This window comes from Batrachochytrium dendrobatidis, assembly GCF_000203795.2.
Source record: "Batrachochytrium dendrobatidis JAM81 unplaced genomic scaffold BATDEscaffold_14, whole genome shotgun sequence".
Taxonomy (NCBI): domain Eukaryota; kingdom Fungi; phylum Chytridiomycota; class Chytridiomycetes; order Rhizophydiales; genus Batrachochytrium; species Batrachochytrium dendrobatidis.
Window position 1 is genome coordinate 309390 of NW_006281112.1, and position 21281 is coordinate 330670.

The 21281-nt window shown below is 41.6% G+C and overlaps 9 protein-coding genes across 9 annotated transcripts; 2 read left to right on the forward strand and 7 right to left on the reverse strand.

The window, feature by feature from the left end:
* Nucleotides 1-141: 141 nt before the first annotated feature.
* Nucleotides 142-1029, reverse strand: BATDEDRAFT_33711 (uncharacterized protein; the record flags this gene model as incomplete). The annotated part of the gene is made up of 3 exons (XM_006681912.1): nt 142-587; nt 651-745; nt 889-1029. The coding sequence occupies 3 exons, from the start codon at nt 1027-1029 to the stop codon at nt 221-223; spliced, it is 603 nt and encodes a 200-aa protein (XP_006681975.1). The 3' UTR covers nt 142-220.
* A 682-nt stretch (nt 1030-1711) lies between these two features.
* Nucleotides 1712-3485, reverse strand: BATDEDRAFT_91772 (uncharacterized protein; the record flags this gene model as incomplete). The annotated part of the gene is made up of 3 exons (XM_006682019.1): nt 1712-2930; nt 3047-3132; nt 3231-3485. The coding sequence occupies 3 exons, from the start codon at nt 3483-3485 to the stop codon at nt 1712-1714; spliced, it is 1560 nt and encodes a 519-aa protein (XP_006682082.1).
* A 504-nt stretch (nt 3486-3989) lies between these two features.
* Nucleotides 3990-6077, forward strand: BATDEDRAFT_14153 (rRNA-processing protein PWP1; the record flags this gene model as incomplete). The annotated part of the gene is made up of 5 exons (XM_006681816.1): nt 3990-4311; nt 4443-4745; nt 4833-5599; nt 5689-5829; nt 5964-6077. Coding segments are annotated over 5 exons (1647 nt in total), but the record flags the coding sequence as incomplete, so codon positions are not given.
* Nucleotides 6078-6419: 342 nt separating this feature from the next.
* BATDEDRAFT_91771 (uncharacterized protein) lies at nt 6420-8356 on the reverse strand (the record flags this gene model as incomplete). Its single annotated transcript, XM_006682020.1, has 2 exons — nt 6420-8177; nt 8276-8356. The coding sequence occupies 2 exons, from the start codon at nt 8354-8356 to the stop codon at nt 6420-6422; spliced, it is 1839 nt and encodes a 612-aa protein (XP_006682083.1).
* Nucleotides 8357-8739: 383 nt separating this feature from the next.
* Nucleotides 8740-11384, reverse strand: BATDEDRAFT_91677 (uncharacterized protein; the record flags this gene model as incomplete). The annotated part of the gene is made up of 2 exons (XM_006682021.1): nt 8740-10462; nt 10604-11384. 2 exons carry the CDS (start codon nt 11382-11384, stop codon nt 8772-8774), a joined length of 2472 nt encoding a protein of 823 aa, XP_006682084.1. The 3' UTR covers nt 8740-8771.
* A 381-nt stretch (nt 11385-11765) lies between these two features.
* BATDEDRAFT_36027 (uncharacterized protein) lies at nt 11766-14885 on the reverse strand (the record flags this gene model as incomplete). Its single annotated transcript, XM_006681929.1, has 3 exons — nt 14273-14885; nt 13193-14000; nt 11766-12985 (listed from the first exon to the last, which is right to left on the reverse strand). Exons 1-3 carry the CDS (start codon nt 14312-14314, stop codon nt 11766-11768), a joined length of 2070 nt encoding a protein of 689 aa, XP_006681992.1. The 5' UTR covers nt 14315-14885.
* BATDEDRAFT_37435 (uncharacterized protein) lies at nt 14857-15636 on the forward strand. Its single transcript, XM_006681952.1, has one exon. It carries the CDS (start codon nt 14947-14949, stop codon nt 15295-15297), a length of 351 nt encoding a protein of 116 aa, XP_006682015.1. The 5' UTR covers nt 14857-14946; the 3' UTR covers nt 15298-15636.
* Nucleotides 15637-18717: 3081 nt separating this feature from the next.
* BATDEDRAFT_27661 (uncharacterized protein) lies at nt 18718-19493 on the reverse strand (the record flags this gene model as incomplete). Its single annotated transcript, XM_006681867.1, has 4 exons — nt 18718-18860; nt 18932-19061; nt 19127-19215; nt 19325-19493. 4 exons carry the CDS (start codon nt 19491-19493, stop codon nt 18718-18720), a joined length of 531 nt encoding a protein of 176 aa, XP_006681930.1.
* A 668-nt stretch (nt 19494-20161) lies between these two features.
* On the reverse strand, nt 20162-20788 carry BATDEDRAFT_27662 (uncharacterized protein; the record flags this gene model as incomplete). The annotated part of the gene is made up of 1 exon (XM_006681868.1): nt 20162-20788. One exon carries the CDS (start codon nt 20786-20788, stop codon nt 20162-20164), a length of 627 nt encoding a protein of 208 aa, XP_006681931.1.
* Nucleotides 20789-21281: the final 493 nt, after the last annotated feature.

The window sequence follows — 21281 nt, forward strand, 5'->3', positions numbered from 1 at the left end:
ACTGAGTTTGCTTCCATGAGAGTACCAGCAAGTCATACATATTCAGCGGGTACAAGCTGAACCTTGCCTGAAGCAAGTCTGAACAATCCACTCCCGTTGTTTTCATACCCAAACTACCAGCAACTCATGCGCATGGATGTTGCAGCCATCAGGCTGACATCACGCTTGTTTATTCGGATATCTTAATGGCATTCATAGCCTAATCAACCCTCTCAACTGCTTACTTGAGTCGAGCAAGAACACTTGCAAATTGAGTTCCTTGCATTCGAGCAATCTTCTTTTCAAGATCACTCACATTACGAGACCCATCGCTGGGTGCAATCGTACCTGCACCATAAGGAGATGCTCCAATCACTTCTGTCACTGTTCCTAAAAGACCACTCTTGTAACCAAGTGGGACAAAGATCATACCAAGATGGGCCAGAGTAGGAAGGAATGTCAATGCAGTGGTCTCAACACCGCCATGTTGCGATGAAGTACTGGTGAAAACACCGGCAAATTTGCCATCAAGAGCCGCAGATGCAAACAGTTGTCCAGTTGAATCAAGAAAGGTTCGCATCTGAGCACTAGCTGTTCCATAGCGAGTGCTGTATTGTCAAATAGTTAGCTCACTCTAAACCAAAAAACACTCCAAAGCATGTGTTGATTACCAAAGACCAAAGATGATTCCATCTGCTTGAGCCAGTTCAGTTGGAGTAATAATTGGCAGATCCCATTTCTGAGCATGCATCTTATCAAGAACTTCCTATTAGTAGAATCAATCATTTAATCAGTCTTTTGTCAAATAATGAATATATAGATCAAGAGTAATAGTTTAATAGTCTTTAGATCAGCGATCGTGCTAGATCGAATAAACCACCCTTGTCAATACAACTTGATAGATCTAACCTGGGGGAGGGTTTCCTTGACAGTCCATAGCTTAGCATCGACTCCAGACTCTTTCAAACCAACAACAACCTCCTCGCCAAGAGTCTTGATATGACCCCAGAGAGAGTGAATAACAACATAAACCTTTTTTGGTGTAGACATGATAACAGTTGGATGGATTGTTCCAATGTTCAAACTAACAAAATCGTCTTGTTTTATATCGGCTTTATTATCCAATTTGCCGGTTTAAATAGTTTCTCCGCCAATCTCACTATTCAACTGCAATGTTTTACACTATTCTGTGTCATAGATCAAGCCATAAAACCTAATTAGATTCTATTCAATACTTGACAGAAGAAGCAATTGGAAATACAGTTTAATAGTGAATACAACATTGTGTGTCAATCACAATAGATTCTTCTGCATCAAGTCTTGCATGAACACTTGACTCAATATTGGATCTTTATTGCATAACACAGTAGCTTATACAGATCAATGTTGATTTGATATGAAGCGTGTTAGTAGCTTGGCAATGTGATAAGCTTTTAGTCTTGTTAGTACAGCATTTTATTGCCGTATTTATGTAAACCGGGTCACTTGTATTCATCTCTTTTGTTTTGGAATCAACAATGTTGTGCTTTCCTGCTAAATATAAATTGCTTTTTCAATTCAGTAAACTGACTCCAATCAGTGATTGGCAGTTCATGTATTTTGACTCTTATTCAATGTTCTATTTACATGAATAGGGCGGTAAACATCAATACCAAGCAGAAAGCCAGATAGAATGCTTCAATGGCATGTATTTATTGGAAATAAAAATGCTGATTCACTGTAATGGTCTCAATCAATCATTAAAGCGGTCGAGCGATCCAATTATTTTTGCTGCATCACGAACCAACAGCTGCTCAGCAATATCACGGGATGCATCGTGAAGAACTCCTGCGCTGCTCCATCCAGACTGGAATGACTGCATATAACCACCCAAACAGTAATCAGACACAAACCCATTGGCTGCATTCACAAAGTCAATAAACCGTTGTATTTGGGTCTCTGATTTACGAATACGCGCAATGTCTCGATCAGTATGCATCCATGCTTGAAGAAACTCTTTTGGAAGTGGATCCACTGCTCGCAAATTATAATAATCAGCACGATCGTACGCAGTCGGTGTGACTGGATTAAAGGGCGAGCCATGCAATGCTACACGATGCCCTGAAACAATCTCATCACTAGTGGTTTCATTGCCACCTTTTGGCCATCTGGAAGTTGCCTTGTCAAGTAATTCATGCAAAGGCTTGCGTTTCTGTAAACGACGCTTTTGTAGACTCGGACCCGTGTTCGAGTCCGTGGATCCTATTCCAGTATCACCTTGAGTAGAAATACCAGAACTAATTGGAATAGCCATAGATTTTCCGTCGGAAACTGTTGGTGTCGGTATAGGATTTGGAGCTACAGAAGGCGAGTACTGATAACACATACGACCGTGAGCTCCCCCATTCTTGATATTTAATAGTTGTAAAACCGAATCGTTTTCCGCAAGACCAAACATGTCCATAGTATCATCAACAGTTGCATCGTTGGCATCAGGTGTACTGCTATTTAAATTACCACTATATGTCAGTGCAAGATCAGGGTATCGATCTTGCCAAATCGACCATAGTCTATCCAAGTTACGATGATGTAGGAAAAAAACGGGATCATTGGTAGAAGTCGTCGTGCCCGACATATCTCCACCAATGGCCGAGTGAATCAAATTGTGTGGATGATCCTCGAGTGCTAATCTGAATGCTGCATAAGATTGACTGATTTGCAGAATGAACTGAATTGCCAATGGAGAATAAAAGGCACCGAGCATGTCTCCGCCTTGTTGACCCTCAAACTCCTGTGGTCCAAGTCTCCACTGTCGATAGATGCAATGTGGAGTTGGAAACTGGGCTCGAGTTTGAGCAATCAGACCAGTCGATATGCAACGTGTATCAATATTCCCATTTCCACCAAAAGCATTTGAATTCCAAATAGGCGACAATTCAGGTGCTTGTGAATCAACAGACCAGTCCCAATATCTGCCAATATAAATTGTCATGGTTTAAAATCTAATCAAGATGCTTGATCAAATAGGTCTGAATTGCCATCCAGATCGATTCAATGCATCTGTTAATCTGACATTTCAAAAACTTACGGTAATGGGCCCGAGTATTTGCAATCAACCCTTATGATGTTGTCATGCACGGCCAAGAATAAACGATGCCATGGTAGAAACGCAGCCTAATCCAAATAAACACATATGATCCAGTTGAATGAGTTCATTGCAAAGTAATATTCATAAACTGTTTCAACCACAGCATCCAAGATTTAAACATTACAGTCATATGAGCCGAGTTCATGACTTGCATGTGCACCCAAACCAAATCATTGTACACCGACGTGCTTGGTACATGATGATCAGACGTCGGAGTATTGATTTTAGCCAATCGAGAAGGAGTTTGGCGAAGGCATTGTACAGCAGCAAGATATGCCTGTTGTTCCTGTTGAGATAGTTCACGCCATTCCTTGTGAATTTGTGGGGAGACACAAGATCCAGACGGTATTATGCTCTGAGCTTGAACACATATACTCATGAATACATAACATGTTGCAGTCAAGACAGCAGATAGTAAGTACGATCGCATGATGAGAATAAAGTCGACCAAAAGGAAAGTCGACGCTTCTTATACGAGTTGAAATGCCAATTTAAACTACGCGACGAAACGAGTTAGACATTCGCTGGGAGTTGTCATGACTTCAACTTGAAGCATATCAAAACTTGCTCATGTTATATTTGCTTCCAATCAACACATTGTATAGTTGATCCTGTCAGTGATTGCAACTGTCTTGAGCAAACGATCCAGCTTGACAGGTAATGTGGTCGTACACGCTCATACATCAAACCAGCAGTATGCCACGCTAACTGACTATTTTATAAAATGGGTTGTTTATTATACACTCTTATTTGGTTGCATGTGTCCAAGTACGGCTGCAATGACAATGACAGGTTTGCTACTATTATCCCTGAGGGTATTCTTTTTTGCGTTTCCGAAGTTGCAATTATTTTTTAAAAAAATTGACATTTTTTTCATCGATATTCAACCATGATATCCAGTCTTGCGTGGGTGCGCAAAGGAGCAGCACAAGAAGTGCCAGCAAGAGTCAAGCTCACTGATGAAGACTTTTCAAGAATATCCGCTCAAATGGGCGATCAGCTGAAACTTGCCAAGGATGATTTGGCAGCCATGCAAGACGACGATGACGTTGACCATGACGCTACACATTCAGATACAGACATGGAAGCCGCTGTTCCTGAACAGGCTGAAATTACCGAGACTGGTAATGAATTAGATATTTACAAACTGGATACTTATGACGACGACGAAGAGGCAGATAGCGATGGACCTGACGAGGATGGCCGTAAGTATTGACGTTGAATTGATTCTCGGCTAGTAATTAGTATCAATCAAGCCATGTTGGATTCTATAAAATATGCAGTTTTTTTAATTCGTTCAATTTTGTATTTTTATTTGCATAAATTATTGCTATAGGCATATCTCTTTTCTCCAAGGTTCGTGGTCTTGCTTACCACAACAGCAATAAGGAAGATCCCTATATTGAACTAGGAGATAGCGACGAAGATGATGAGTTGGATGAGATGCGTATTTCTCCAACAGATAATCTTATTTTAGCTGCAAAAACTGAGGATGACATTTCACATATTGAGGTTTATGTATACGAAGAAAGCGAGGATAATCTATTTGTTCATCACGACATTTTGCTGCCTAGTTTTCCACTTTGCCTTGAATGGCTTGATTTTCCATCTGGTAGGAATTTAGGTCAATCCACTCCAGGTACTATTTCTAACCATGCTTGTTTTAAACTGCCAAACCCATTGAATACGGTACTAACGAACTGGTGTTTGTATTCTGTCAAAATAGGAAATTATATTGCGGTTGGTACTTTTGAGCCTCAAGTCGAGATTTGGAATTTGGATACAATAGATTCACTGTTTCCCGATGTAATCCTTGGTGCACTCCCAAGCTCTCAAACAAGTGCAGCTGACAAAAAAAAGAAAGGCGGACCTCTTCGTACAGCTAAACGATCCAACGCCGAAACTCATGTTGATGCTGTCATGGCTATTTCATGGAACACTGTGCAGCGGAATTTGATTGCAACCGGTTCTGCTGATGCAACCGTAAAACTATGGGATCTCAATCGTCCCGAAACGGCTACAGCCAACTACACCCCACATCGAAACAAGGTTCAAGCCGTGCGATGGAACAAGTTTGAGCCTGCTGTTCTTCTCACTGGTGGGTATGATAAACGTGTATGCGCATTTGATTCTCGGGCACCAGATACTGTTGCAATGTGGAAGCTTTCTGCAGATGTGGAATGTCTCTTGTGGGATCCTATGCACTCTGAACGGTTTTTTGTTAGTACTGAAGACGGTCTTGTCAAGGCCTTTGACGTGCGCCTTGGCACGACTATCACTCATACTGCTGGAAACAAGTCAACTAAAAACGTGAACGAGCCTGTGTCGGATTCGCTGTTTACGTTGCATGCACATGATTCAGCAGTATCTGCTATGGATTTGAGTCCATTTGCTGATGGTCTGCTTGTAACTGGATCTGGTGATAAAAATGTCAAAGTCTGGTCAATCAAAGAGAATCAGCCAATATGTATTCTCTCGCGGGATATTGAAGTGGTAAGTCGGTATCTATCCTATATAGTTATGAATCTAAATGCTTGCATATCTTTTTTGCTCATGATTGTAGCTGCAACTCGGCATTTTAGGGCAAAGTGTTTTCGGCAAACTTTTCACCCGATGCACCTTACACGATCTCACTTGCTGGCAGTAAAGGCAAAGTCATTGTGTGGAACTTGGAAGATAATGCCAACGTACGTCGTGCTTTCCCGATCCGTCAACACAGACAAGTAAGTAGATATCTTGTGATGGTTTGTAAATTTCAAGGTCGATTGCAAAGTGTGTTGATGCTGGTGGGTTTAAAATGTGCTACTAAATTGTCTTTTTCCTTGCTTAATATTTTAAACAGACCGTGCCTACACAGTCCAAAGAGCCACGTAAGGAGCTTGTTGCAATGGAGCCAGACGACGAACCAGAAGATGATGACGCAGATGATGTGCCTTTAGACGATGAGGATGAAGATGAGGATCACGTTTAATTCTTTCTACTATACAATGAACACTGATCCATCTAAAAATAAATATATTCTCTATATAAAGCATCATTCTCTACACAGTGCAGATTTGTCTTGAATATGTATATTGGAATAAACAGTAGATTGGTGTCGTTTGACAAGCATTCTACATAGTATCATATGTGCTTGAAAAGTTTCTAAAAGTGAAGCCAATTGTACACATTGGGGCAGTCCAATTGATGCTGAGATGTATTTGTGCATCCAAATCAAATTTGCCAATATTGAATGTATGGTATGACGAATAGCACGGCAACAGCTGACCGTCGCAACTAGCCCTGCGATCTGATTGACATGATAGTATTGGATTTATCCGGGTTGTTTTCCTTGACGACAGGTGGTTTGAAGTCGATTTTTTAACGCTCGCACGCATACATCTATTGGAGAAATCTTGAGCGTTGTCAACATGGTTGCATCCAAATTGCCCAAATTTACAAATTTGCCAAGAGTAGCCAATGCCTCAATATGAATATCAAGCTTATCGTATTGTTTAGTAAGCGCATGAACCATGCCAGAAATCGATAAACAGTAGGAGATAAAAGGAGACATGTAGTGACAGAATGGGTTTTGTCTGCGAAGTTCGACAAGAATTGATGTAACAGCATGGGCTGCCTGTGTGACCACCGAATAATCTTTTGCCACTCGCCAACTACTACCATCTATAGCAATATAATGCAAAATGATGGGCAGTCGAACTTTAATGATGCAGACTTGAAAGAATATGTGAATATAGGTGCGAAAGTAAGTATCACTATGTGGAGATTTACCGCATGCAGTGGGTTGAGAAAAGGCATGCATCCAAAAAGGAAGTAGTGAAAACCATTCAGAGAGTAGTGTTTGTATGTTGGTTTGCTCGATTGTGTTTGGACAAGTAGTCGGATCCATTGTATTGATACTGAGCCAATCGCGAATGTAGGTGATGATTCGCGTATAGATCCGCAATAGATGAATGTAATGGCCATGAGCCGTCATTAGAACGGCACATCCCATGATATTGGATGGTGTAATACTACACTCCATGCAATCTTCAACCTCGTTTATGTTGCGGTAATCTGGAATACGAACATCAAATTCTTCTTCCTTGATGTACCCAGGATTCCCAGCAAAGCCAGATACACTACGATCTACTTCGTAACAAATCCACCACAAAGCCCGACGCTCATCTTGCTCTCGATGATCAGAAAATCCACCCAAAATAGATGGATCAATGTTTAAACCAAGTTGCTGTGCCATCCAAACAGCCATTCCAAGCAACATCCACGTAGCAGACCCACGCCCAGTCATACATGATTTGATGGCAAGAATCAACACGGCAGCTACAGTGTACATGTCTGGATTGTCTAAATGTTCGTCAACAAGTAATCTAGCATGCATGTAAAAATTATCGCCACACGAGTACATGGGTTCAAATTGATCGACTCTAGTGTGTGACAACAGAGCATATGTATAGTAAGGAGAGGCAACCGAGTACATGGCATTTAACAGGAGTTGATGAACACGATGCATATTTTCAAAAAACCGCTCGCGACATAGAACAGGAAAATAAGGATGAAAGTACATGAAAAATATATGAACCAGCTCGAGTCGTATAGGAGCCTTTTGTAATGATGTGAAATTAGATTGTATGGGTTCAAGCTGCAGTAACGGCAAGGTTGAGGTTTTAGGAGTCAATGCACAATTTGTTGCAACTTGCAGAATTGGAGTTTGTTGAAAATTGGCCAGTTCAGCTGATAAAAATCCATCAAATGCAAGGCTGGGATTGAACAGTAAAGAAACATCCGACATTGCTGATGAGACAGGTTCTAGTGCATATGAAGGTTTACTCACCACATGGCTGTTTAGAGATTCAGATTGAGTGTCATGAGTAGTGGAATCAGTTGTGCTGATAATAGAAGCACTGGCCAGATTGTTGTTTGCAACCACTGCAGCAGTAAACAGTCGTTTCGATCGAGATTTAGCTTCAGCAGGAACTGGACCTCTTTTTCTATGCGAGACTAAATAAGTGCATTGAGTTCCACTATTGCTACAAGGCGTGCACATGGGCTGAGATCCATCGCATCGACATTTCTAATGCAGTGTCAACATGAGTGACATGTATGTCAGTGTTGTGTATAAGCCAATGCACATAGCAATCAACTCGGTTCTACAAATATCAAAAGCAGTACCTTGCGCACACAGCTATCACAGGCCTGAGTAATACGAGTGACGGGAGTTTTTGTCTTGTTCACCGTAGTAGTTCTTGGCATAGAGATGGATGGACTGAGCGAGACTTGACTTAAAAAGATGGTTCAATGCTAATCAGAACAAATCAAGGGTCGAGCCATTAGCTTCTCGTGGCAAGCACTCGGCCTAATGCTGCATGACTCGACGTGACGATTGGAGATGAATGGCATTGCCGAACTGGACTGAATTGTGACTGCCATTCAAGTGAAAAAAACGAACCAAAAGCGTCTAGTGAAGCTTGTCAACAATCAAGTGATGGATGAGTATCTATAGCGTATATACGCAAGTGGTGTTGTATAGCTAATCTAGGCAATACAAAACACATTCCATCGGGTTCTAAATTGTTGCCTCTACATAATGGCACTTGTACACTGCAAAAATACGTCAATGTTCAACACTTGAGCATGCTTTGAGGGTGATGAAAGATTGAAATGAAGTTTATTGAAATAAAAACAGATCGTCAAGAGGCATCAGACACTCGGGAGCTGAAGGAAACACTTGACTATCAAGCTGAAAAAACTCGGTGTGGTCAGAATTTGATTGTTGAGCCAAATTCTGACAAGAATGCATGGGTGGAATGGGGTTGTGAGCAGTATGTTGTGTTGGATCTTGAGTCATGTGTGGTTTAAAATGCATCAGTTGTTGCAATGTGGGTTGCGTCACCAACTCTGAAAATGCATTTTTGCTCATGATACCAGATGCCATTGCCATGGCAGCCATAAACTCGCCCTCACTGGAAGTAGGGACCACATCCGTAGAGGCAAATGAATCAGACGCAGCAGTATAAGTGGTAGCATAGATGTCAGTCTGGACTGGCAATGTGCTGCTTAAACGATGATTGGGTGAATCTGTAGATGAGCCTGTGTTGTAGCTTGTACTGCTGGCCCCACATGATCCAACCCCACCGCCTCCACTGGCATCATCGCCAGGGGACAAGGATTCGATCGTACACGTATTTATACCAGTGTCGAAGCTGTCCCGAGGATCAATTCTGTATGCACTGCAATATTCAGTTTCTTTCATGGCCCTTAATGCATGATGACCCTTTTGTCGGAGTATTTTCGGAAACTGTAAATCTCCGAATAGAGCGGCAATTGCTGCAGCATTTGGAAAGGTAGCAAGCTGCTCAATAACGTCCAACTCAAAATATCCAAATCTCCAAAATCTACTCACAGACTGCAAGCCACTCATTAGAGTCCCCAAAGATGAAGCAATCTGCGTGGTTTCTTCTAGTCGAAAGGGAAGCTTGAGTGCAGTAACAAGACACACAGCAGAGGAAAAAATACCATGTACAAAAAATGGGCTGATACAGGACGATGCATTGTAGCGTAGCATAGGCTTTACCAAATCGGATGCAAAAGTTTGTGCAGCTTGAATAGATTCTCGTATTGCTTTTGATTCTGTCATCAAGGCATGCGGCTGCCGTCTTTGCTTAGATCGAACTTGATAAGTCGAGTGCGATTTTGAGTTTGTAGATTCAGACGCTGAAAATTCTAGCACGTTGTCTGCAAATAAGTTTCTCCATAAATTAATACGGGCCGCATGATACATGGCTTGAAGAACAATAGGGCGCCATCCATCTACCGAATGCTCCGGTGGATTTCCGTCTTGAAAAGCTGCATCAGTTTGAATTGATTTAGGCAATGCTTTATACCACGCCAATAACGATGCCTCCAATTGCATATGTGCTTGAACCCTGGCTACTCCTGATAGTGTACCGTTGCGAGACTGTACGCTAAACTGCGAAATTTTGCTGTGAATCCTTTGAATGATAAGCAAATTAGCAAGCAGCCCTCGGTTTTCGATGGGCGGAGTGTACCATCCAGAAAGCGACATGACAGCAATGTCCATCTGGTTGTCCAAATCATGCGGCAGTTGTTGTGAAATCGATTTATCTGAAGGAAGTTGCAGTAGACAATCTTCGTCATTGATCAACATATCCATATTGCAGGAACTGCTTATAAAATGGTTGAATTGGTAAACGCTCCACCAGATACATCTCAGGTCATCTTTTTCAGATTCGGAGGAAGCAAGAGCATCAATCCCCTCCTCTGTGCTTAGATTCATATCTTTTGAGATTCTAATTGACATGGCCAGATAATGATTAATTTCGTTGTTGGTAGATATTCCTAATTAATCAGACCCATGTAAATAAAAATCGGCCAGAAATAACAGTCAAGTGACGGCAAGTTAGACTCATGATTCATATTGGGTTCTGTTTCGTTATCAACCCCATTCTCCAGATCCTGATCATTAAAAGAATGACTTACTGCCGGTACATAAAGATAAAAGCGACATGCCAAGAGCGTCTGCAGGTTTGGGATTTCTCAATACTTCTCCCAAATGAGAGATTGCCTCCTTATGCAGCGCTTTAGCCAACGCCATACCTTGGGCAGTATGCGACCATAGAGCACATAGTGCATTGACCGCACATATGGCAAAGTTACTAGTAGGTAGAATTTTCCGCAGATAGGCTTCTGAAGAGAATACCAAATGAGGACGCACATATGTATAGAACGTATCTGAGATGGCTAATACAGCTTGATGGTCGGTTGAGCTAGCAGTTAACAAATTTTTCGGTATTCCATCAAAAGACGATACTGTGTTGTGAGCAGAAGTAGAGGGTCGAAAGTTCAAAGAGTGAAATGAATGCTGATTGGATGTAGAGTAGCCAAAATGAGGATTAGCAAGGTTCATATGTGTACTGGTGGTAGCCATTGATATGGCCGCATCAATAGAAGTTTCTTGCAAGTGTTGCAGAAGTGCAGCGTCGCTAGTGATGGGCAGCTGAGAAGAAAACAAGGCTTCCTGATGGGCCAGTGCTGGTTTTTCAGTAGAAAGTAGTTCATGCCTTTTATTATTACTCATGGTGCTGGCAGGCTGAGCAGAAGCAACTTTATTTTCTAGTGTCTGACGAGTAGTGGCGGGCTTGGTATAAGTCTTGTAATTACATTCGATTCCAGAAAGCCGGCATAGAGTGCAAGAGGGTTTAAGACGATCGCATTTGCGTTTCTTGCGTATACAACTATCACAGGTGTGGTTAGGTCTCATTTTCTGTGCAATAAAGTTGATAAACTTGCATTTAATTGTTTTGTTCAAAACATTTACCGTCACGTGTTTCAAAAACTTTTGGCTTTGATGGTCTGCTAGCCGAGTCATAGTGCTTGCTAGAGCCTAATTGTTCAAAAGCATAGCGATTTGTTGCTCATTCACGCTCTGCAGTGACCATTAAACACCCCTTCAATCACCAGCTGAAGCTTTTGTCATCGAATGTTGCACTCTGTGCTTTGCTGATCCTTCCATCAACCCAAATAATAGATTTAAATTTTTTTAATTATGGTGTTGAATACGACAGCTGCGGTTCTCATCCTGGCCAGATGAATTCAATATATTCCCTCCCAGCTCATTATAGTGACTAGACGCAAATCCAGATTACATCCCTCCACCAGGTATCGTCGTATTCATGTTTTCCATAGTCGGTCGTGCTGATACATTTCCTCCAAAAGGATGCTCGGGCTGTTGTGTTTCATTCATATACATGGGCGGTGCAGCAACTCGAATCTCATCTAATCGCATCATCATTTTCACTGGATCGTCAAACGTTGACAGATGATCAAGCATGAGTGCATTGATTTTGGTCATGGTTTCTGTCCACGCACAGTTGATATTACTGAATATGTTGGCTAGGGTTACGAGACCTTCACTCACTCGTGTATTCTCCTGTGCATCAAGTCGCAATTTGCTTGCAATCATAAAAAATACGGCTAGATCAGAGAGTTGTATACGAAACATGGGACTGATCATACTGAATACCCTATGGTGTGTGACTAGTGACAGGATAAACGATGCTTCAAATGCAGCATGAAGTGATTCACGGAATGCCAATGAGGTTGGTGCAGTAACTGGATTATTTAGAATTGCCGTTGCCCACCTCTCCTGACGAATTAGTATTCGCCCCAAATGTGCTTGCACCAGAATCATGATTGGTCGCCATGTCTGAGGAATCGTCAGATCCAATTCGTCATTTATTCCAATTGACGGTCGGCTAGATGGTGGTATTTCATTATTGTGTGAGCTGTGATATAGAGCAAGGTGTTGCGAAAATCGACGAACACTGTCTGGAATCGCATACCACCACCCGTTGAGTGAGGCTTCCAAAAGTACCAAACGCTGGTCTTGTTGATGTTGGCTTGCATCAAGTGCTTTCTTTGATTTGGCTTGCAATATACCAAACAGCTGAACAGTAACTCCAATTTTCGACATGATTCGCTGAATAGTGAGATAGGACACTGCAACGGAACACCCTGGTTTACAAGGTACAAAGCATCCTGCTAGTGAATTGGATGCAACTTCTATTTCAATATCTCGATCTGACAGTGTGCTTTCCGTCGGATTAAATACCATTTTGCCAAATTTCGTTGGAATTTCTTCAGTTGGAAACCGGACAGTGTGTAGCGATTCTGGGATTCTCGGCATTATTTTCCAAGCAAATGACTGGACCCAGTCAAGCTGGGCTAATCCCCACCATACACCACGACAACAATTGTGATCTTCCATTGAAGAAGGGATCCGCTTGATTCGGGTCTCGTCATTGAGCCCAATGGTGACAGCTATATGCTTTGCCTTTTCAATAAATGCATGAAATCCAATCGCTGGCAATCCCATATGTACATTAATAGTTTTAGTATCAAATGCTTGGATTCAAAACAAATCGATCAAGATTAGCCAACTAGCGGCCCAACAGCATCTTAGATTGCATTACCTTTTCTGTTTACTAAAACCCGAAAGAATGCACCAGTTTATCATTGCAAAAGAATTAGTTTTTTATATGCTTAATTACCAGACACTTTCAAACTTACAGATAGAACACAGTGCCATGGAATGTAGCCCCAAAACAGTAGCAACCGACTCCTTGTTTGAGGCATGATGCAATTCATACAATGCAGCTTCGTAGCATCGCATAGCAAGCTCCTGCCGTCCAGGGAAATCCAACATATCTAACGGTCCAGAAAGTAACATGGAGTACAGAGACAGCTCTAAAAACCTGCATTCATGTATACACCGAATTAAAAACGGGATATTGATAAACGTCATATGGGGACCAAATACTTTGACAGATCTGTTGGTAAGATCCAGTCGATTGATAAAGTCGAGTTCTGTGTGGTTGAAGATGACAGGACTAGCATGTGCTGTGAATGGAGCCAGCGATAAGGATACAACAGATGACGAGTGGGAGGATTGCAACGCAGGCAAATGTGGGTCAGAAGAAGCTCCGTCAAGAGTAGTGTGTCCAAGCCTGAATGCAGAGGAAGAGCCTATACTGGCTAATTTACCAGACTGCAGATCAGCGTAGCTGTTTCTGCCTGGCCCGTATTCCTGGGTTGGAATAGAATCCAACAGCCTACCAGTAGAACCGTAGTGATCACTTGCTGGAATAAGCAAGCGATCTTCGAGCGATTGCACCAAAGACTCGAGAAGTTGAACTCGCTCAGCAAGCTCTGTGGCATCTGCTTCAGGAGGAGCTGCAGCACCATCGTCACTGTCATGGTTGGATTCGGCCGTAAGAGAATTGGCTCGTTTCCGAGATGGTGCACTCATGTACACACAAGGCATTCTTGCTTGCAGACATGCCGAGCAAGATGGTTTAAGACGGTCGCATCGTCGCTTCTATTGAATATATAATGTGTAACAGCATCAGAACATCATGAACAAAAGTAGGCTTTTTGGCTGAGTTGTAGGGTTAGTAACCTGCTAGCATTGGTCAAGTTTACCAAGTCGTAGTCCAAACTTTACATGCACTTTTGTTGCAGTATAGTTGACGAAAGGCATTGAGCATCAGAGATTATAATAGATATTTAATACTCTGAACATTGTCAAGCCATTCAAATATGCAATTTTGTTCATTCTATAGATTGATGTGTAGTAAGCATGAATCGCACCTTACGAACACAGTTTTCACAGGCAGTAACCAAGCGAACCATGCGAAATAATACTTTGGTATAATGTATATATATTGGCTGGGAATGGATACTAAAAGCGCCGCTTTTTTAATGTGTTTAAACCGATAGACCCAGGCTAGATGTCGAGCTGAAACTGTCTTGGTACGAGATGTTTTTGATGTGGAAAACGCTTGGAAATTGCACTCGAATCCATCCGGTTGGTACTGCAATACCCGAGCTGACCGTTAAATTTGAGCTGCATCTTTATTTCAATATTCATGGTGGTTCCTGTTGCACAGCACCCTGATTCTAAATGGATTAGTAATACTGATTTATTCAGGAAACGAAAACTTTAGTGTGTCCAAATCGCCGTTTGGATCATTCAGTACTGGCTGCTGAGTCATGGTATCTAAAATAGGATTCAAATTCACTGGATTCATTTGCTGTAAAATCGCTGAAAGTGAAAACTGCTCTGGAGTCGCCAAATGTTGCATGTGCGGCACATATTGCTGTTGTGTATTCAAGCTATGAGCTGGCTTTGTTTGCCGCTGCGCCGTATATTGATTAGATGGTTGCCATTTTTGCTGATCTGACTGCATATAGCCTATTTGAGACAGTAGAGGTTGGGTGGGTGGATTGGTGTGTTGCTGCTGATTATCAATCATGTTTACAAAATGAGCAGGCTGCATAGCAGTAATGGGCTCGGATCGTGCTCCTATCTGATGATGAGGAATCAGAAATCCCTCCAACTCTTCTGCCGAGCACGATGCCAGCGGGTTCAATGCAATAACAGTCGAATAACGCTGTATCAAAATAGCAGAGTCTTCGTTGAATCTAAAGTGTCGAAGTACAGCATATTGCATGGCCGGCATTCCCCAGTATCTACCCAAATGTTTAAGCGCAGTCATGTGAAGATCAACATAGGACCAATGTCTGCGTGTTTCGGCCTCATCCTGTGCCAATCGCGCAAAGGCTGCATGCACCCATCCGACATGGAACACAATGTAGCATGTAAAGAATCCTAAATGTAAAAATTCTGGATTATACTGCAGAATTTGAGAAATAAGAGAGAAGCAGGTGGTGGCTGCTTTCTTGGCCTTTTCAAACTGAGGTGTTCTAGTAGCTATTGGATTAAGAAATTCGCACATAATATTGGCCCGATAAAGAAGTGTCACTGAAAAATAGTATACTAGACGAATATACACAAGAAGCCAGGCCGATGGATGACCAAGGAGAGGCTTAATTGATTGGTTTTCAGATTCAGAAAAGGGCAGCCACTCTGGAAGATTATTCTTCCAAGATTTGAGCGAATCTTCAAATATTATCTGTTGGTACTGTTGCACTTCTGGGGAAACGGATGTGCAGAGACTACCAAGTACAGGCGAATTTGAAATAATGTTTACCAGTGTCTTTTCAAGCATCAATAGATAGCCTTCTGGAGTAGATGTGGGTAAAGCAGGGATATACAAGTCAGACGAAGACATGACCTTGATACTCAAAAGATCTGGCACGTTGCTGGGATCATTAACGCTGTCCATTTTGCATATCTGCGGCAGTGCCACCCGACAATCCGAAGTTGCAAAATAAGATGAGCGACGGCCAATAGAGGAACCATAGTTTTCAAATGTCCACAGCGACCAAAACAATCTGCGGTTAATCTCTTGTTCATAGGGGGGAGGAAGACCGCCAGGCGCGTTAGGATCTGCTTCCATTCCAAGTCGAAGTTCAGAGCAAAGACGATGGCAAATTGTGAAATAGGTACGGCCAAGACTTCTTCGAGCGGATGCTACAAATCCAAAAATATCAAGGCAAGAATGTTAAACATGCAATACAAGTGATAATACACGCACTTTGATCCCTCCAATGTCAAACAATATCCCCTACCATGTGAGTAATGAAACAGCAGCATCAAACCAAACACTGTCGTTGATGATGGACAATCCAACTCGCTGTCCAGTAATGCTCGCGCCTCGAAAAAAAACAGGTCGCCAGCAGTATGACGTCTATAGCGAGGATCTAGATACGATGTATATCGTAGAGAAGTACAGTACATTGCATTGGTAAGAAAAACAGAGTTCAGTGCTTTAGTACGCCAGTAGATGGGACTATCTTGCAGTTGCATTGGGATAAAAAGGGGGTATACGTATTCAAAAAACAAGTTGAACAAATCCTCTCGAATAGCAGTAAAAGTGGGGCGGCTGACTAGATTGTGTGATTTTTGAGGCGAGGAAACAGGTAAATAGATATCAGCACTGGTCGGTGTGCCAGTCGGAGAAGCACCGTTGGCAGCTTCAGTTTGGCGTTGAAATGGAGTAGTAGCTATATGTGGATAAGAAGGAGGGAAAGCATGGGTTGGAGTAAGACCCGTAAGCATTGCAGAACAAGTAGATCGATCAGAGACTGATTCATGATCTGCACCGTTTAGATCACTATATGGAGATGGACCAGTAGCATTGACACTATTGGGATGGGTTCGGACATGTTTTTGTTTAGATTTGGGAACGTTGCGCGATGCGTCATCATTGCCATGTTTGATGCCATTGGCCTGTCTAAGCATAGACTCGATGGCAGCAAGGCGATCTTCAAGCACATCTATGTATTCGACAGTAAGAAATCGCTTTTTGGCGCGTCGATCGTAGGAGCAATCCTGGGAAAGTCTTTCGCATTGACCACATGAAGGACGAGTGCCATCACATTTGATTTTCTAGAAATTATAACGAATGAAATACAGATAATTAGTACGAATATTATAATGCATGTCCGACACTATGAACTGCTCTTGCCGGATTAGCGTATGTAGCAATAAAAGAAGTGTATCAACAAAGGAATGCCATTATAGCAAAGGGTGGTTTGTCATTACTGCACCGGATGACATGGGTTCACTCAAGCATGCTGTCAATGTGCAACCGTGACCCGTCAAGTAACTGCGGCGGTACCTAATACTCTAGTAATAAACAAGCAGTGTTGTATAGACACTGATGGATTTGCCATTGATGTCAAACACCTGAACAGCTCCTTGTTCTTGATTTGTGCACATACATATACTGCCAAATAAAAACGATGGAACTAGAAGGGATGAAACCAAACATATGGCAGCCTGGAGTACTGAATCTCAATTGATAGCATTCGCTAAACGGAGTGCAGACTCGATATAAAATATACGATGCATGACAAGTTGCAATGACATTCTCCCGCATGCAGTGTGACGAAAACAGCAGTTGGCTGAATGTGCTCTCACTTGTGTAGAATTAAAAGAATGTGCCATGTGGTAATAGTCATGGACTAATGGAAACTCCATTCTGGAAGATCATAACTAGGGGAATCAATGCTGCACACGATTATACCTTGCGGTTGCAGTTGTCGCATGCAAGAGAAATGCGCTGGCGTTTTCTGTCAGTTTCCTCATCAGTGTCACCTATTGCGCCTGACTGTGCAGGTTTCTGTGACTGACTTTGGTTTTGTCGGGACATTATTTGAATAAAAAGTAAGGTTGACTGAGCTTTAAAATCACTTGTGAACCACTTTGTTTTTCTGTCCATCTTTTTCAACTTGCATTATACTTTTCCCAGCTATCCTTGACGTAAGCAGGAAATAAACGCCTTATTGGTGAGCTCTACACAGCATCCAAATAGTCGTATGAACATTGGACCCCGCATAGCAATCACTTTAAAACAATGCTTTGTTTGTTGCATGTGTCATTCAACGATAAATATTCAATCGTTTTCAGTACTCCTCACTTGAATCGACACATGGTTTCTATCGATTTTCCTACACATAATCGGGTAAATTCAACCCATGGTGTTTATTGTCCTATCGTTTGCCAAAACTCATTTGTTTAGTGCGGTTTTTCAACTAAAACTTGTCCTTGAGCCCTCTCCACTATCCCGTTTTTTGCTGCTTGCTTCGTTTATTTCGAGCACCAAAACGGGAATGCCAAATGAGTCGAACCTTTAACCTGCTTGTCCTTTTTCCCGTTCTTGTCATTCTACCCTTTGTTGTATTGACCATTTCCATTTGGGGTATATCCAACTGAAATGATTTCGGCCGAAGTAAAAGGAGAACGGAGATGTAATGTTTATATCAAGAGCTCAATTTCATCATCAAAACACTAATAGTATCATTCCAGAAGCAAGCTTTTGGTTTGCAAGCTTGCAGTCGTTTTAAACTAGTATATACTATAGGTGAAATATTAGAGGCTTTGCATCAATAAATTCGGCCGAACCAGACCAAATGGGTGATATCTTGTTGAATTGAGAGGAGCAGTAAACTGACCGTGTCAACAAGTCAGATTGTCACCATGACACACGATTGATATTCCTGTCATCCAAATCAGCAGACAATCTATTGATATCTGCAAATGAACACCACTAAACCCAAAAGTCTGGTTCAATGAGTTTCATGCAAGTATCTCTCCAAACACAACACTGATGGTTGCTGACAGTTTTTCATTCATTCCCTTTATTCTCATGCCCCTTGACAGATGCGTCAGTTGCATCCGTCACAGTACTGATATCCTGAGTATCATCAGCTTGGCTCGATGTATGCAAATCCACCAGTGCATTTGCTTTGCGAGCCTTGGCAATACCATCTATTCAGCAATCACCCTTTAGAATCATGGCTTAAACTCATACATTCAAATCCTAAATGGCACAAGCGTACCTTTGACTTCTGGATTCTGTGCCAATGAGTGCTGCAAGAACCTTTTGGCTGCATCTCGATCAATGCTTGCAGGGTTGCGAGTTGCTCCTGCCATCTTTTCAATTTTTTCAAAGTATATTCTGGTGCGATCCTAAAACCAGATCCAAAATAACCATCATCAGCTGCATTTTTAAATGTAATGATCAAGGATTACACAAAAAACAGTGCAAATGCATTCAAAATACTTGCCAGTTCCTTTTTCACTGGATGTGTCTTTGCATTCACTCCTTGAAGTTTTAAATACACTAAAAAGCAGTATTCATGAAATCAATAATTATGAGTATATTCAAGTCTATTACACCACTCCATTCTAAAGACGTTGCAAATCAGTGGAAAGTCACGGCACTTGCTTACCAAATGATAAAGTATTGATGGTGTAAGAGAGTGTTGTCAATAGTCTGGCCTTTTCAACAGCTTCAAGATTACCAAGAGTGGATTCTAAAGATGTGTCTAATATAGCAGATAAAGCCTTCTGTGTCGCAACCATTTGATCGAGCAACTGTTCAGCCTTTTCAGTTGCCATTATGTTGATAATATATGCACTGTGCTGGTGATTAGACTAGAATATGTTGAAAAAATCAGAAATTCAAATTTCAAGCAAAATTCAAAACGTTGCAAAATTGTATAACAGTCAGTTTATCCAATAGTCTAGTAAATCACAGTCGAGTTGATAAAATGCAATACTAAATAACAGTATTAAACAGTCTTGTTTTTTAAACTCTAGTATTTTGGTGATTGTCATGTAGAGTTTCATTCCTTGTTTTAAACTAAACCTCAAACGTATCCGAGATTAGAATACAAAATGGAATTTGGCAACATCAAAACTCAATATCTGGATTTGAATCAATTTGATGATCGTACAATCAAGACACTCACTCCAAAACTATAGTTTGTATTATAAAATGAATCTTGTTTAAATATTGTTTATTTCAGAGCAAAATAGAAACAGTCACTGCATGATAAATACAAGTATTCCGTTTTGCATCGATACGGCTATAAAATCAAAAAGGCTTGACTAGACATGCAGTTTACAACACTCGATATATGAACAGACGATCTCCAATACCCAGAATAGTGTCAATGAATAGCAAGAGTCGTGAATAGAATGAATTCAGTACAATTGATACTGCATTGAATCCATTACTATAACAAGAGGTTCCAGTAATGGATTGCTCTAAACGTGCTTGACTTTTACGACAGAATTGATCCAAGCGACATGATCTCTGCACATGGACTATGAGTGCTGGAAGAGGAGTCACATATACCGGCAATTTCCGAAAAAGGAGATGCTTGTCTCTGCGAACATGCAGGCGAGGGCAGCATCTTTGATGCAGAGCATAATGTAGCAAATGTGCCCAGTGAATGGTTGGTGTCGAGATGGTACTGATCAACTGGTGTAGTCAATGTGCCCAGTGAATGACATGCACGGTGATCATTGGATCGATACGACTCGTGTGACTCTGCGGTGTCTTCCAGTTTGATATTGGCACATGTTGGCATTGATGCTGGTCCTGATGGCATACACATGACTTTGGATGTGACTGCAGGCGATGCTGCTTCCATTGCAGATCTAGACTGCAATAAAGGTACTCTTGCAGCCATCAACTGCAGCTCTCGGATCTGACCCTCCAGCATGCGAGTATACTGAATTCCTTCTTCTAGTATTGTCAGCTTATGCAATCCTGATCGACCAGCACATGAAGGCAGCATGTCCTTCAACTGTGCAATTTTGTCATTTGTACGCTCTCGTCTTCGACGCTCAATGGCTGAATGTGTAGCCTTGCGTCGTCTATCGCGAGACTCTCGGGTGTCGCTCATACTGTGATTCATTCAGGTCAAACTGTACTATGGATTGTGCAAACGATACTTTGGAAATGGTTAGTGGTGACCAACAGGTTTGGGCACTATACAGACTCAAGAACAGACGATCCAAAAGGCAATGACAGCAGCAATCCAACAATTAATGAGTAGATAGAAATAAAGTATCAAACAAGTAATGTAGGTTGACAAAGTTCAACGCAGATGGAAATGGTTAATCACAATGCGATATATTGACTATTTGAAAGCAAAAGTTGCTGCGAAGGGTGATTTCGCGGCTGTGGTCGAACGCGTTTAATGGCTGTTTCAACATGTTCAGTCACTGCAATCGCGTGCATTGCTATGAAATACTGAGATGCTGCTCAGAATCAACTATTTTAAAGTCCAAATGAGTTTTTTTATAATCGATCCCTACGTATCCCATGTGTGTTTTGTTGTACTATTGTTGTACTATTACTATACTAAATCACATCGATCCATTAGAATATGGTCA

Coding starts and splice junctions, on each gene's coding strand:
- BATDEDRAFT_37435 (XM_006681952.1), top strand. CDS start 14,947: ATGAGCAGGCTGCATAGCAGTAATGGGCTCGGATCGTGCTCCTATCTG.